The 16,371-nt window shown below is 43.8% G+C and overlaps 1 protein-coding gene across 23 annotated transcripts in view; it reads left to right on the top strand.

Moving 5' to 3' along the window:
• KIAA1217 overlaps nucleotides 1–11,800 on the top strand; it is a 369,002-nt gene extending 357,202 nt beyond the window's left edge. For 18 of the 23 annotated variants that reach the window (XM_079947806.1, XM_079947815.1, XM_079947822.1 and 15 more), the window contains 6 exons: nucleotides 818–969; nucleotides 1,600–1,746; nucleotides 3,158–3,277; nucleotides 7,185–8,735; nucleotides 9,250–9,375; nucleotides 10,102–11,800. In XM_079947806.1, the coding sequence (XP_079803932.1) occupies nucleotides 818–969; nucleotides 1,600–1,746; nucleotides 3,158–3,277; nucleotides 7,185–8,735; nucleotides 9,250–9,375; nucleotides 10,102–10,623 (2,618 nt within the window). In that variant the 3' untranslated portion in view covers nucleotides 10,624–11,800. Of the gene's footprint in view, nucleotides 1–817; nucleotides 970–1,599; nucleotides 1,747–3,157; nucleotides 3,278–7,184; nucleotides 8,736–9,249; nucleotides 9,503–10,101 lie in introns of those variants that run through there. The other 5 variants (XR_013832189.1, XR_013832190.1, XM_079947825.1 and 2 more) reach the window with 5 other exon arrangements.
• The last annotated feature ends 4,571 nt before the right edge of the window (nucleotides 11,801–16,371 follow it).

Here is a 16,371-nt window from a genome sequence, read left to right as displayed (position 1 = left end):
AAGGCTTAGTGCATCACAATAAGATAGATGGGTGGAGCTTCGATGTTGGACTCCCTTTTAAATGTGAAAGAAAACAGTAACTATTGAATTCCGAGCTCCAAGTCTTAGAGAAAACATATTGGTGGGAATGGTAGGCCCTACTTGCTGATAAGTGGAAGGTGCATAACTCAGTGGTAGGGCACCTGCATGCAGAAAAGCTCCTGGCATCTTCAGGTAGGATTGGGAAAGAGGATCTGCATGGAACTCTGGAGTGTCTCTGCCTGCCAGTGTAGTTGATAATGAGCTAGATGGACCCAATGGCCCAACTCATTCCTTCCTGTGTCCTTATAAGCAGCCTCTACCCTGCAAGCAGGGGTGGCCAACCCCCAAGAGGCTGCGATCTACTCACAGAGTTAAGAATGGGCAGTGATCTACCCCCTTTTGGGGGGTTCAGGTCTAAGTTGTTGAGCTTTTTTGCTTTTTTTGAAAGGAAAGCCCTGTTTTTTTGGGTTCAGGTCCTTTTTTAGGGGAGCAAAACTTCTTTGGGGGGAGCCAGTGATCTACCACAGTAGATCTACCTATTGGACTTGCCTGCTATAAAGCAATACCTTACAAAGCAATTTTGGGCACAGTGCAACCAAGGATCTGGCACTTTCAGGCCCCATTGATCAATGTTCTGTTCAACAGGGTTTCTACGCTGCGCATTACAAACACATGCTTAACTGGAAACTTGAGCAGCACGTTAACTCTCTCCCATCAAACATAAGTGAAATACCATGTTGGTTAACTTTAGGGTGGTAGGCCATGTTTTTAAAACCACTGCACCTTGAATTTTCAGAAGAGGCTCCTAACCCAGAGCAGGAGACCGAAAAGCCAGTGAAGTCTCCACCTCCTCCGCCTCCACGTCGCAGTTATCTGATAGGATCTGGACTAAGCACAAAACTGGGAGAAGTCAGTTACGTGGCCAGGAAAGACAGCACTTTGGTCAAGGTTTGGTGATTGAGGCAACTGAAGCAAAATTAGATACCCAGAACAGGAAAAGCTTCTGGGCAAGACAATGTCCTTCTTACTTAAGTTGCCAATGGGGTGGGGTGGGCGGGTGGAGGTTTGTGGCTCAAACGGGCATCTAAGGAAGTCTGTCAGGGAATGCATTTCATACAGTAGGCTCTGCCCAGCCCTGCCTTCATGGGAATCATCCTCCCTGTATTCTTATTTATAATAACGTGAGGCAGATTAGAAGCTGCGTTCATTCTATGCATGTTCAAGAATTTGAAAATAATCTTGAAGAAGCCAAATATTTAACATAGATTGACAAAATCGATGAGAACAGGTCCATAGAAACCCTTCTAGTGAGCTTTTCTCTGTCTGTTTCATTATCTCCCCCAGCTGCCCAAGGAGATACATTAAAATCTTTCCTTCACATAGCGTGGCACGGTCTTAGGCTGCCAAATCTAAATGTGATAATTGGCGTTGAATTTCTTCTGGAGGATGGGATGGGATGATGCTTTCCCCCCAGAAAACTAAAGAAAATGCAATAGAGGGGAGCATTTCATTTTGTTGGTGTCATGTTAATGGTCGAATTACTTAAATATTAGTTTTTTTAATTGTTATACTACTTAGGAAAGCAGTGAAGATGCTGCTCAAGGAGCACAGCCAAAAGTCCCTAAGGAAGACCATGCCTCTCCTCAACCCCTGGCTATGGGCACAATTCCACCTGCAAAGGAGGAGGAGGAGGAGGACGGAGACAGAATAATGGCAGAATTACAGGTATGATGAGGCTGGACCTGCCGAGATATGTACCTTGGATAGCATTCGCTTCTGGTCTTTGGACCCAGAGCACAATTCCAAGGGAATTAAGTCCCACTTAAGTGAATGGGCAAGGGAGCTCCTTCAGGAAATACATATTGCCGTTCATTGCTGCAGCCTATATCAAGATATGGTCTCAGGTGTAAGTAAATGGGATAAGAGGGGGAAAGTTTATTTCTGTGCCTTTCTGGTGCACACATCCATTTCATATACAGGTACAACTTGGTTCAGGTCAGGAAAAACTGGATCTGAAGGAGGATTTGAATATTCGTGGCCATAAACAGGCCAAAGATCAGAGTTCGATTCCAGTGGTTTGAACTCCAGATCCTATTGTCAGCAAGAAAGTATTCAGAACTTGCCTAAGGATTATCTAGCCCGGTCGTTCATTGTAACATAGGAATGGTTTTTCTGTGACATTGCTGAAGTCTAGGGGCGCAATCTAACAACTGTCAGTCACAATCAAGTCCTGTTCTGTTGCTCTTGAGAGCTGTGACTGACTTGGGCTAGATTGTGTTGCTTACTATGCGATTGGTATTGACTGCATATTTGACGTGCACTTTGGGGGCACTCTTTGTGCCAGAGTCTGTGGAAGACAAAACTATTCGTTATATTAAAATAGTATCTCCACTGGCTCTCACATCTGTCAGTGATTCCAATAAGGAGGTGAACACATAGATGGTTATCAAGCTTCAACAAATCTTCTCATGGGGCTCACTATGATGGCAGGCGCTCCTTGCTGTGGTGAACTAATGCGGTGATGATGAGGTAATAACGTTCTGGGACGCTTTTATTTTTTACCATTGGTCACAACTTGCTCTTACTCAAAAGATGTAGAATTCTTGTTATAAAGAACTAGCAGCTGTAGATTCCAGCTCTAAAACAAGGCTGGGGGAGTGGAGTGTGGAGCTTGATTCTCTTTCAGTAACTTTTTTGCAGCCTGTAACATTTTGAACAATTAGTGTGGACTGGAAGAGAGAGAAACCATTATTGAATTTATAACTTTGTATGCCACATAAAGATCTCCGGGTAACAATAGCTGTGGCATGACTGTCAGGTTAAAGGTTTGTTTTAAATAAACCCACATGACATGAGGCATGTAGTTTTATCAGCCAGTTCATATAGTATTGCTGTGCTATCATTTTGAGACAGGGTTTCACAGCTGGCCAGTAGGAACTAACCCTTAGCTTTTCAGCCTAGGCATAATTTCTGAGCCCCTGTTGTTGATATGGCCTTGTTTGATCAGAATTGGTCCTGAAGAAGCTCAGAGGAAAAAAGTAAGCAAGCAAACTCTTGACTGGAATGGCTCAAGGAAGTGACTTGGCTCTTGATTGGAAAAGTTCTTCCGATAACATGCCATGTTTTAACTCTCTAGGCTTTCCAGAAGTGCTCTTACATGGATGTAAACTCAAACAGCCATGTTGAACAGTCCAGAAATGACACTCACACAAAAGATGCGAGGCCTGTGGCCTTAATACATCCCAAGGAGAAGAAGGTAACAGTGGCATTTGAGTTCTGCCACATCCTCTTGGCCTCACCTTCTTCCCTTGCTTCCAAACTAACCCTGTGCCTTGTGCATTGTTTACTCTCTCTCTTTCTCTCTCTTTGTGCTGTGTTGGCTGTGTTTTCATGTATCTAGATTTGTGACCCGTCTTAGCACCAAGATTCTCAAGATGCTACTAGCCTTTAGGAAAACAGAATTAATATGTGGCGAATGACAAAATGTTTAAGTGACTCAACACAAATCTTAGGATTACCTCTGTTGTACAGTGGGGTACAAATGCTCTTAAGATCTAAGCTTAGGCATTTTTATTTTTAAATTTTCTATCACACCTAATTTTCTGGGGGAACTCAAGGTGGCTAACAAATCTGTGGCAGAATAGAAAACAGATTATCAGTCCCCAAAACAAACCAACTGTTCTATCAAAATTCCAATGTAAATCTGAAATAAATTTTAACAATTCCAACCCAGACGTCACCTAAGGTTCTTTTCTTGAGACCAAAGAAAGGATACAGTGTTTAAACATACAGTCATACCTCATGTTGCGTCCGCTTCAGGTTACATCTTTTCAAGTTGTGCCCCGCGGCAAGCCCGGAAGTACTGGAATGGTTACTTCCGGGTTTCGCTGCTAAATCACGTCCCGCGCATGCACAGACGCGGCGCTTCTGGATGTGAACGCTTTGAGTTGTGGGTGTGCCTCCAGGACGGATCACGTCCACAACTCAAGGTTCTACTGTAGTAATCTGAGTGTCAGTAAGATGCAGTGTTTGATTTTGGCTCTGAGAATACTAAGCAAAGAAAATTGAAATAAAGTAGTGTCCATTTTGCTGCAGGCCAGTGAAAAACTGCAATCCTACGTACACTTACCGGAGAGTAAGCTGCATTGACCACAGTGGGACAATTCCTGAGTAAACACAGTATTGCTTTGAAAGTTTGCTTTATAATAAGAGGAGCAGTAGCTAGAATGCTTATGAAAACACCAACTGGGGAAAGCAATTGCACGTTTCAATATTGCTTTCAATGCAATAGCTCTAAAGCTCCAGGCAAACTGTTACACAAAGCAGATTCCTTTCTAATTTTTGCATTCATGGTTAGGGGACTTTTGGGGTGGTATTAATACATGCTTAGGAATCCTGAGATGGGCTATAACTGAAGTAGAATCAGGTGGACTTAAGATGCTGCACCTGAAGAAAAATGTAACTCCATCTGTTCAACTCCCTGTTCCAGGGAACAAGACTATCTTTTCCTTCCCTAGCAAATATAAACACAATCCAGACCATAGAATATCTCAGGCAGGGAGAAGGTGCCAAACTGGGGGGGGAAACCATAATAGTATGACTATACTATAGACCAGACTATAGATAAGGAGGTACTCATACAATCATAGACTTGTGGAGCTGGAAAGGCCGACGAGGGTCAAGCCCTTGCTATAGCAGGAAATCTTTGCCCATAGCGTAGTTTGAACCCTCAACCCTGAGATTAAGAGTCTCATGCTCTACTGACTGAGCTATGCTGGAGGGCAGCTTTGTAATATGTATACTCAACACCTCTAACTTGGCATACTCAAGGCAGCATTCGATGTTGGCTTCCCAATTTCCTGCAACTGGCGAGATGAAACACGCAGTGAGCCATCTCTCTCATGTGCCCTGAACTAGCTTTAAATAATAATACTGAATAGCCTTTTGACCCTAGAAGCCAGAATATTTCCGACAACACATGAAACACTTCATGCCAATTGTCCATGTAATGCCACCTACATCTTTGGCTCTTTTTGACTTCTGCTTGGTTTGCATGAAACCTTTTTCATCTTTTCTCCTGGATCCTTAGGAGGGGTTATGGTTTCCTTGACGTGCTAACAAACTACATATGCATGGGGTGGGAGCAAGTTTTAAGTTGCCTCTTGTACAATGATAGTTGTCTTCCAGACTCTTGTACTGTGCTATGTTTTTAAAATCAACGCACCCGTGTTGAAAAACAAGTAGTTAACCTGCCCTTGTGATGGCTTTAGTGTGACAGCATAGTAATTCTGATTCTGGAGATTGATACAGTTGGTGTATCAATGGACATGGCTGGGACATGGAGGCCCAGCAAGGTTGAGCATTTGCTGGGGGCCTCCTGAAGAGAGCCCCACGGATCTGCTACACTTACTTATTGGGGGGCAGAGCCTGGAGGCTGCCTTGCCCAAGAGCACTCCAAAACCTGCAGCAGATCCTGCCAATGGACTGTGATTGTTATCTCATGTGGATGGACAATCCTATATTCTCAAATTATGTGACTATACCTTTTTCGTTGTGGTCCAGCAACAATTTTGCTTGAAGTTGTTTCTGTTACGAATAGACTAAAACTGTAGTCTACCAATGGAAGCAGCTGTTTCCAGGCTTACTCTTTTGACTCTAAATCTCATCGTTGCACATCCTTTTGTAGCCCTGCTGGTCACAGTAACAAGTTGGGAGCACCTTTTTACTGAACTAGCAAGAATGCATTTGAAATGCAAGATGTCCCGTTCTCCCCCGCAGCCAGTCACTTTTGGAGCCGTTTTTGCAAACCAGGAGTCATAAATGCACCTCAATACACACGAGTACTGAGGACCGTTGTAGTGTTGCAAGTAGATGCTGGAGCTAGCCGAGGGGGGGGGTTGTGCAGGGGGAAAGAGCCCTTGCAGCAGTTTCTGCTGCCAAAATGCATAGGCTGTGTCAGCAGACCTTCTTAATCCATTTTCAGCAGAAACAGACACCGTTGTACCTCGCAGTGGGAGGTGCTGCTTCTTTTCCCAGGGTGCTGCCTCTTCAACCACACCCAGTATTTTGACCTCTTGCTTTTCTCCATTCCTATAAAATAAGGTATTGACTGTGCACATAAAAATCCACTTTTATATCAGTTGCGACATTCAGTACTAAGGTCAACATCAGGAGAGACTGAGGATGAGGGGTAGGAAACGCCACCAGCAATATTCTTGCCACCATCTAATCTAATACCAGGTTTGAATGCGATTGTTTTGCAAGACTTCTTTGCAAGCCACTCTTGAGAGCCTCTTGGGTTACAAAGAAAAATGTAGCTCTTCTAAATAAACAAGCTCCAAAAGCTATTTACCGTAGGGATGCCTTGCTGGGCCTCTCTGCCTTGCCCATGGGGCTCTCCCTAGGCCATGACCCTCGTTGCCCCTGCTCCACAGCCTCCTCCAGTTCTTCTGCTTGGCTGACATGTGTCCTTGAACTCTAACCATGCCCATGGATGAGTGTGCACATAAAAACCTCTGGCTTTTGTGTGGCTGGACCATAACCTACTGCACCAAGATAAGAGAGTCACTTCCGTTGCCCCACCTTCCACTTAGATGTGACCCCTGAAAGGTTGCTCACTGGAGAATGCAGCCCAAAAACCCCACCCACTAATCAAATGTAATGGTTATACCAGAGGAAGAGGCCTTTCTGAGCTAGCCAGCTTGCAGAACTGGCTTAAATGTTAGCAGTCAGCATTCCAGTCCAAATGGTGTGGTCATTGTTTCCTAACAAAGTTTAGTCCAACAGCCTATATTAAAGATTTCTGTTTCATACAAAACAATCGTTGAAAGGGAGGAATATTATCAAGATGGCACAAATGTTGTACAGGATGTAAAGTCTATGGAGGGGTTGCTTAAAGGACTCATTCTAGAACCCGTGTTGTCTGCCTGCATAGTTTTGTGTGTAATACAAAGTTCTACCAGATTTGGAGTAAACCCCTGGAAGAGGTGCAAAAATCCACTGAAGACCATGGAAATGGCTCTGCATTGATGTAGAAACTGGCCCGTTCACATTATCTGTACTTTATCTGATGATGTGCTAAATAATTGGGGGGAAATAGTCCCAGCCTTAAAAAAAAAAAGTTGTATCCCTCAGTAACTAAGTAATGCAACTCTTCCCCCTAGGTGTATGGGGAGGCAACAAAAGATAGTGACCATCCCAAGCACCAGACAGAAGAGATGGTCTCGGATGCTCCCAGCATTGCTGAAAACTCTGCCTTCAGCAAAGATTTGCTTTTGGAGAATAAGGAGTATGCACAAACAAATTCTCTTAAGCTGAAAACAAACTGCTCCATTGTGTTAGACAATGAAAGGAAGACGGGGCCTGAAGAAGCACAGTGTCCCGCAGTTGAAACTGGAAGACAAAGGTCAACCAATGCTGCACTTAGAGAGACTGGTCATGGTTTGCCCCAGAATGAGCCTCTCAGTGGTGCAGGGGCACCTCCTGTCAGTCAAACAGACTCATACACACAGGAGGCTTCTCCTAAGTCTCCAGAGGAACAAGAAATGTCTGCTGGGGCCTATAATCAAGTTGTGCTGAGGCATAAGGCACCTAGAAATGTTACCTTAAATAGTATGGATGAGGTAGAGTCGCCAACTAGCTCTCCAAGTGATGAAAGCCCACCATCGGAGAACATTGCTTTCATGATTACCAAAACAGCAGTCCAGTTTCTGTCCAGTGGAGAGGTCCACGATATAGTCAACAGGCAGGGAGAAGATGTGCAGACTGTGAACATTGATTCCAGAAAGGAAACAACATCCCAACAAGGGACGCTAGAGAACCGTGAAAGTGAAGAGCCCGTGGTCTGCTTGGACAAAAAACCGGTAATCATTATTTTTGATGAGCCGATGGACATCCGATCAGCTTATAAAAGACTTTCAACGATATTTGAGGAATGTGATGAGGAGCTGGAAAAAATGATGACAGAAGAGAAGATAGAGGAAGAGGAGGAGGAGGAGGAAGAAGACCAAGAACCTGAGACACGTGGTGCCCGTAACATAGGAGTTACCAGTGCAGACAGTCATAGGAGTCATGGGGGTGATGACGCAACAAGCGGCAGATTTGAGCAAGACTTCAGACAACGCTATCTGTCTAATTCAGCAACTCAAGCCAAACTCCTTGAAGGGCAGGAAACAGACGAGATGGATCTCAGGAAACCTCCTTACATTTATGCGCCACATCCAGAGTCAAAGCTGGACACTCCCGATACAAAGAAGAAATTCAAGTTTAAATTCCCTAAAAAGCAGCTGGCTGCTCTTACGCAGGCAATCCGCACAGGGACTAAAACCGGCAAGAAAACTTTGCAAGTGGTTGTGTATGAAGAGGAGGAGGAAGACGGCACTGTGAAACAGCACAAAGAGGCAAAAAGGTTTGAAATCCCGAGCAGTCGGCCCGATGACGCTTCAGGGAAGGAGGAGCCAAACCTAACTGTACAGACTTCTAGGACTGAAGAAATTAGAAAGAACACGTACAGGACTCTGGACAGCCTGGAGCAGACTATTAAGCAACTGGAGAGCACTATTAGTGAGATGAGCCCAAAATCAGTTTCTGAAGCTCCAGCCCGATCGGAGGGAACTTCTGTCCCGGGCTTTTTCTCAACAAAAGAATCCCTAGCGCTGGAAGAGACTATTGCTGATGTTGAACCCCCTTCCTCAATACCGTCCACTTCACGTAAGGTACTTTAGTATGAGAAATCACAACTCCAGCTGCTTTCTAAAACAAAATCTGCCGTAATAATCACCATTAAGCAAGAGGTGTCTTCTGACTGGTTTGCTTCCTTTCGGGTGGCTTGTTTGGTGCATCCATTAGGTGTCTAACAGCTAATAGATTTGTGTGTGGTTTTATTTAAAAATAAAAAAAAATCTCTCCTGCTGATTGGTGATGGGCAATCAAAGGAAGCTTGGTCAGCTGTGGGCGAATCAAAATACCTGGGACTGCCAGTTAAACGTAGGTTGATCTGTAGTTGAGCCTTTGACCTCTATTTTTGATTCCTGGAATTAACACCAGTGGTGTGCCTTGTAGTGTGGATCCTTTTGGTGCTTCCCGTGCATGTCTTGGGGGCTTTGCCTTCTCACTCAAAGCAGCTTTGGCCATGGTGCGTGAGCCTCCACCTTGCCCATGCACTGATGCTCACCCCACCTTTCCCTTATCTCTCTCCCCTTCCCCTTGGCACCCCAACCTTCCTCACAGGGTTCAACCAGCACTTCACAGACCAGCAGGATGCCAATCCCTGCAGCCGCAAAAAGTAGACAGCAAAGCAACGCAGACAAAACAAGCAAACCGCACAAGCTACAGGATCAACGCCAGTACAGACAGGTAGTTTTACCCTAAACCCAAAGCTTGGGTTGGACTTGAAAGCGGATTGTGTGTGTTTGGTAAATGTGTAAGTCAAGTGACCGACTTGGATGGTACCAAATAATGGACTTTTGTCTTCCCGCTGAAATCTGGAATTGGAAATCCAGGGAATTGGGGGGGGGCATGGAAATATTTAATGGTAGCATTGTCTCTCTCTCTCTCCCTCCCTCATGCTTGCGCATGTCTGCAGTAAACCATCTCCTGCTTTTTTGAGTTTTGTTCCAGTACTCGGCTGCAGTTTCCTAAATGTCAGCGACGGGAACAGATGCCGTTTGAAGCATTTCAGATGACACTATCAATACTAACTCCCTGTTTAACAGACCGCAGTGAGAGCCTATTAACCACCCACCAAAACGTTTCCACCCTCACCTAACAACCCTACAAGCATGGCCAATGTGGTGAACAGCCCAGTTTTTGTGGCGCCCTCCTTTTCCCACCCTCTTCTCCTGTTAACTTCTCCCCCACTCTGTCCATCTTCTGTCCCGTAGCTGAGGGAGGGGTGGCGGGAAGGAAGGAGGGAGGGAGGCCTCCCAGGTCCAGCCCATAGGTGCAAGATTTAGTGCCAGCTTCAGAGACTCTATATCCATTCTTCCTTTCTGCAAGCCTATTTTCCCATACAGCTCCTTTTTTTTTGTTTATTGTGTATGTTGACTTAAATTGTCTCCCACCATCTTTATTTATTTACAGGCTAATGGAAGTGCTAAGAGAGCTGGTGGGGACTATAAGGCCACTTCCCCTAACCTGTCTGCTTCAAAAATCCCAGCCTTTCCTTCCACCTCTGGGAAAAGTAGCTCTGTTTCTAGTGGTGATAGCACTAACCTTCTGAGCCCCCCTACTAAAGCCTCTGCCCCTTCTTCTAACCCTCTCAGTCCTCCAACAGGTCGCCCTCCTCATTCCGCTTCCCTAATCCCCTCTGTCTCGAATGGCTCCTTGAAGTTCCAGAGTCCCGCTCACACAGGTAAAGGTCACCATCCTCTTTCATTCTCAATACAGACTCAAAATGGCCGGCCACCCCCTCTTCCTCCAGCTCCCTTTTCCTCGTCCTCCTTCTCCTCTCCCTCCTCCTCCTCCTCCTCTCCCCCATCACTGAGTCAAGGGTCGAAGAGCATCCGCTCGATCCACACACCCAGCTTCACCAGCTACAAGTCCCAGAACGGAAGTGTCAGCAAACCCGCCCAATCTTCCTCCGTCACCAAGGAATCAACTTAAAAGCTCTATACCGGCCAGTGCAAGTTGCAGACAAAATCTTCTCAGTTGCTGATGTCGACATTGCCCACTGGTATTGCAGCTGAGGAGCACGTACTGTAGAGTTTCAGGCTGAAATGTGAAACTTGTGCTAAATACTGGGTATTACAAGTGAGAGACAAAAAGTAGTTTTGTATGCATTCGCTGCTGTCAAAATGCCAGAGGGGGGAGGGCAAGGGTGGGGGTGGTTGGGTTCCCTTCAGCCAGAAACTGTTACAAAAAGGACAATGGGAGTATGAATGAAACTAGAAGTATGAGTGCACAGAAATGGATCGAGCATGAAAATAAAGTGTATTAAAGCGAGTTATTTTGTATAAAGCTATTTTTAAGTATGAGAACTAAATATCGTGTGATAATGCAAAATTATAAAACTGAAACTAAGATATTTTTCTTTTATTTTAGTGTTATCCAAATTTGTTACAGATTTCTATTTTTGTCAAAAAACAAAAACAAAAAAACCCTTCATGGTTACTTTCAGAAATCTTTTTTGCCAAAACATTTGATACTATTATAACGTACATTTTGATAGTTATGCTGAACACCTTCCTCTGCACAAGCGACAAGAGTTAAGACTGAGACTGACGTGGTAGGAGGCAACTTTACCTATTGCACTGCCATTCAGATTATATTTAATAATAATTTGCGATGCCAAGGAAAAGAATTGTTTTTACATTTAGGCATTTGCTGATTCCCTTTTGCTTCCTTCATTTTTCCATTTTACTGAGACCTGGGTAAATCATGTAGTACTACCATGTGGATTATTTTTTAAAAGTGTATACTTCTGTACTGTTCTGTATAATGGAAAAACCTCTGTACATATTATAATATAAATATATAAATATAAATATATAAATATAAAATATAAGTACAGTATGCGGCTGGGCACAGACAAGAGTAGTTTTCGACACCAAAGGTCCATTTTATGCATGGTTCTCAAGTACACTTTGGGAAAAGGTCAGTGAGGGACAATTGGGAGTTGCCAAGAGGGGTGGGGTGGGCAGGGATGGGTTACAAAAAGCAATCTGTGTGGCAAGGCGAGTGGTTCTTTTTGTAAATATCTTATTTGTACAACTCTATAATACAGAAGCAAAAAAAAAAAAAAAAAAAAACACCTTTGCAAAAATAAAGGGCTGCATGCTTATGTTGTGGTATGATTTTGTCACTAATCAATTATTTCATAGTTTTCATACTAGCCCACTGAATGAAAAGGGCATAAGCACTTTCAAGTCGTGGTGGGTTGTGTCTGCTGTTTGATATAAATACATACGAAGGTGAGCAACTTCATGCATTGACCAAAATGCACTAGTTTTACATGTGCAGGTTACGTTTTGTCAGTGGCAGCTGTCTCAACCCGCCTAATGGTAGGGCCAGCACCAGCCATGCACAGAGGACAGTGCAGAAATGGCTACTAGGCAATACACTGCCCTTGAATGCCTGCTGCTGTGAATCACATGTGGGGAGTGGGGAGTGTTGTTGCACTCAAGTCTTACCTGTGGGTTTCCCATAGGCCTCTGGCTGGAGGGTGGAATAGGATGCTGGACTAGATGGGCCAATGGCTTGATCCAGCAGGGCAGCTTGTCTCGTCTACAAGTGGCCATTTTGCTGCAGGAAATCATGATGGGAAGCTAAAGTCCAATGCAGCTTCCTGTCTCAAAAATTTTGTGTTACGCACAGTATTTTCCCTTATTAGCTTAAGTTTTTTACATCATGTGCGGCTTGACCACAACCTAGAATCCCCAACTGGTGGCTGCCACTAACATAGGGGCAACATCCTGCTTGTCTTGCTTGTTTTATAATAACGTGCGGCAGATTATTGTGCTGGCCCAATACTGCAATCTGCAAAAATGTAAGTGAACAGAAGCCTCTTACGTGACCTTGTTCAGGAATTTTAAGGAGCCAGTAGTTTTTAAATTAGTGCAGTTTTCAAAGAGAAGGTCTCCCATCTGAATCCAAAATGGCAGCCAGCTGACTTCGAGACATAAAAGAAAACCTGCTCCTTGATCTCAGGAACCACCACGCAAAATCTGATTACAATATCTTAAGAAGTGTCCAAATATATAGTGAAAAAACAAATTTTCCAAATTATATAGTTGATACTTGTAGCACACACCTCTAGCAACTGCATACTGCATAAGCAAGTAAAACAACACTCTGTTAAGAGCAAGTCACAAAAATAAAGTTCTTGCATATCAGTCCACCCAGTGGATGGGCCACATTTGCCCCTGCATGCATAAATAAATATCCATATCTATTATCTATATAGGAATAAAGTAAGATTGAAAAACAATTTCAGTTTACAGGAAAAGTTTCTGCTCACTTGGAAGATGGATTCTTAGGTGCTGATGCAGCATGTGAAAGTTCCTTAATTTTTTTTAAGGTTCTGAGAGCCCCATCTCCAACTAGCTGATATTACTCCTTGTAGACAAAGGCTACCAGAAAAGTGGAAAGGGGAGTGGTAGGCAGTTCATATACCATTTGGGGGAAGAAGTTTAGGAAACTTCCACCATTACCCGTTGTTCAGCATTACAACCACTCATTGCTCCAGAGTGTTACTAACTTTATTTATATCTACCCTCTTCAAATGCTTGAGGCAGCTCTCAGCATCATTTAAGAAGTCCACACACAAAGCTACAAAACAAAATTATGTTTCTGCTAGCAGAGCCAGCACAATCAACCCACAAATCAAGCAGCCCTTGGGCAAAATTCTCCCTTGAACATGAACATTTTACGCATTTGCTGAAGGCCTAGAGCAGGGATAACTTGGAGAACTCTGATTTAAGAGAGGGGCAGAGCCCCCCCCCCCCAAAGCAATGGTGGTGACATTCAGGCTTACTCTTGATTTTTAAGAATGCCAGTGCCTCTTTTTTAAAAAAGCACTGATTGCTGGTGTCCCATCTTTTGACCAATCTTGGTGAACCTGGAAATGCTGGGTTCTGGTTAAATTAGGCATAAATCCAAATGCCACAGCAGATACCAAGACAAACTTCTGATAAGCACCTGAATTTTCAGATTTCAGGGTATATTATTAATAACAATTGCCATCAGCATGTGTGACACTTTACAATCTAAGAGGGCTTATCCCTTAAGAACCTGACAATCTTAAATTTGGCACATGAGAGGCATGAAGAGGCAAACTATGTGTTTCCGTCACATATACTCAGTTACAGTAGGGCATGAGATCTGTGGCAGGGGGTGTTCCAAAGGCTTACACTGAGACAGCAGACGTTGAGTGGTTTGAAATAAAGTCTATATGCTGCCATATCATAAAGTATCAGGGTGGCACAAAACAACATGTACACAGCAAAACATAAGACATGATTTAAAACACCACAAAAGAATCATTAAAATGGCTGAGCAATCAAGAACACCTTAGACAACTGCATAGGCCTATTGGCATAAATTGCTCTTCAAGAGAAGCCTGAAGGTAATGCTGCGTGCCGAATCCTCAAGAGTGTCTTCTACAGCATGAGACCAGCGACACAAAATGCCAGTGAGGCCTCTTAACAAGGGAGACAACTAGCATCGCGCACTAAAGGCCAAAAGGGTAGAGGAAGCAATATATTTTCAGATAGTGGAGGAAGGTGACTGAGTGGTAAGAATGAAGGCTTTACAGTCAGGGATGCTTGTGCCTATAGTGGACCATAGTCCTCTACGGCAAATGGAGAAGAGGGCAGGGACAGGGAAGCGACCATGGAAGACATCAAACGGAAGAACTAAGTGCTTGAATTGGCTCTAGGAGCAGACAGGAAGCCAGTCTTGTGATCAAAGAAAAAGGGGGGAAATTCATTTTGGAAGCAGTGGTTTCGATAAGAGAGACATGGGCCGTTCCGAGGTGGAAAAGGTTGCAAGAGGCAACAGACTCAAACCAGGGTTTCCACCAAAGGGGCAGAGAATAAAGGCCATATTTTTGCAGCGTTGAAATGGTGGACGCAAGAGGACTTGACAAAGGATGGAACACAGGGAACAAAGGGACAGAAGAATCAAAGACAAAAAGAAGCCTATCTGCTCAACTGTATGATAAAGTGGGACTTGGATACACTGAGTTTTGAGATGACACTGGAAATCTCCTGGCACTCAAAATCTTCTGCCTAACGTTAGGGTTGGCCCCAGATGTGACAGTGAAAGGCAGCCGATTATTAAACACCAAAGAGAAAGTCTAACAAGGAGGGTGTGCACATATAGAATCATAAATAATTACGAACATACACGGTGTATAAAGCACCAGAGATAAAAGTCTGAAGCTGTATCACTTTGTAACGAAATTAAAATGGGGGTTCATTAACAAAACTCTTAGGCATACAGTGGACTGTTTCTCTCCACATCCCACCCTCACTCCAATCTAGACTGAATACAAGCAAGTTTGTACAAAGAAGCTTATTTATATACTGCTTTTCACTTATACATTTATGAGTCGCAATGCAACTCACAATATACATAAAATCATTAAAACCAGCATTCCAAATATCAAGAGAGTCATAATTTCAACAACTACAGCTTCAAGAACCAAAAGAGAACTGCTTACACCAAGGTAAGCAGAAAGGTCTTTTAACTGTCTATGAAAGCACCTCATCATCAGTACCTGACTGATCTCCATAGGGAACTCAATCCACAAAATGGGAACAAACTCTTTTAAACCCTGGCCTAGCACATTTCAATAGGTCATGGTACAGTCAGGAGAGCACAGCCCATAGATCAAAGTTGTATGGGCGCACATTATGACTCATTGCAAACAGCTCTAAAATGTGTTGAACTGCAGGCTACTGAAACTACTTCTATTAGCTCTTTTCCACAAGTTCCATCAGCTTACATAGAAACAAAGCACCCTGCTACCATTGTGTGAATTGGCCCCAATATGCAACACAATGGTGTTGGTCTGCAGCTACCAAAAACACCACCTCATCCACTCCACAGCTCTTGAATGAATCGGGATCCTGTCCCTGAAACTAATAGCACAGTGTTTATCATGGATGCTTGAAAATACAGCCTTATAGCATGTAGCAACGGATTTATGTCAAGTTGCTGCTCATGCAAGTTGGCATTTTTTACACCACAGCAACCTCAAGGTGAAAACTGAATGCATACGTGAACCAGTCCTTATTTTCTTGCAGTACTCTGTACTGGAGGAGGTGCGGTGAAGAAAAATGTCCTTGCAATGGCTTCCTACTAATGGAACTGAAATTTCCATGGAGGTTTGAACAGTGAGGTGACCAAGGGGTTTGCTTTCATATCTTACAGCCTTTGTGCTGTGTTAATTAATCCAGAATAAATGTCCACCATGCCATACTCCTGTTACCTGATTAGTGACTTGGGGAGGGGGGCCTGAGATGCCTCAAAGTTTGAGACTAATACCTCAGTTCAGAGCCACAGAAGAGAATCTATGGTAAGGCCTTTAAGACTCGAGACCCCAGACCATAAGACTGCAAGAAACACCATCCTCTGTCTTGCAAACATGCTTATCATTTCAACATGGGAATCTGCCCTGATTCACCTGCCCAGTGGCACTTTTGACATTATCTCCTCCAACACCATCCACCCTCACAGTAGGGCATACCTCACCCAAAATCCCCAAAGTAACATGCGGCAGAGCTTGGAAGTCCTTACAATCCAAACAAAACAAAACAGACGCTCATTAAACCTGCACAAGGTCTTTGATATATCCAAAGTGATTCTCAGTACTGAGGCTTCTGTTTGCAAGAACAATATGACAGTAAG

Source organism: Podarcis cretensis, assembly GCF_951804945.1.
Source record: "Podarcis cretensis genome assembly, chromosome: 12".
Taxonomy (NCBI): domain Eukaryota; kingdom Metazoa; phylum Chordata; class Lepidosauria; order Squamata; family Lacertidae; genus Podarcis; species Podarcis cretensis.
The sequence above is the reverse complement of the archived record's forward strand: the minus strand, read 5'-3'. Positions and strand labels throughout refer to the sequence as shown.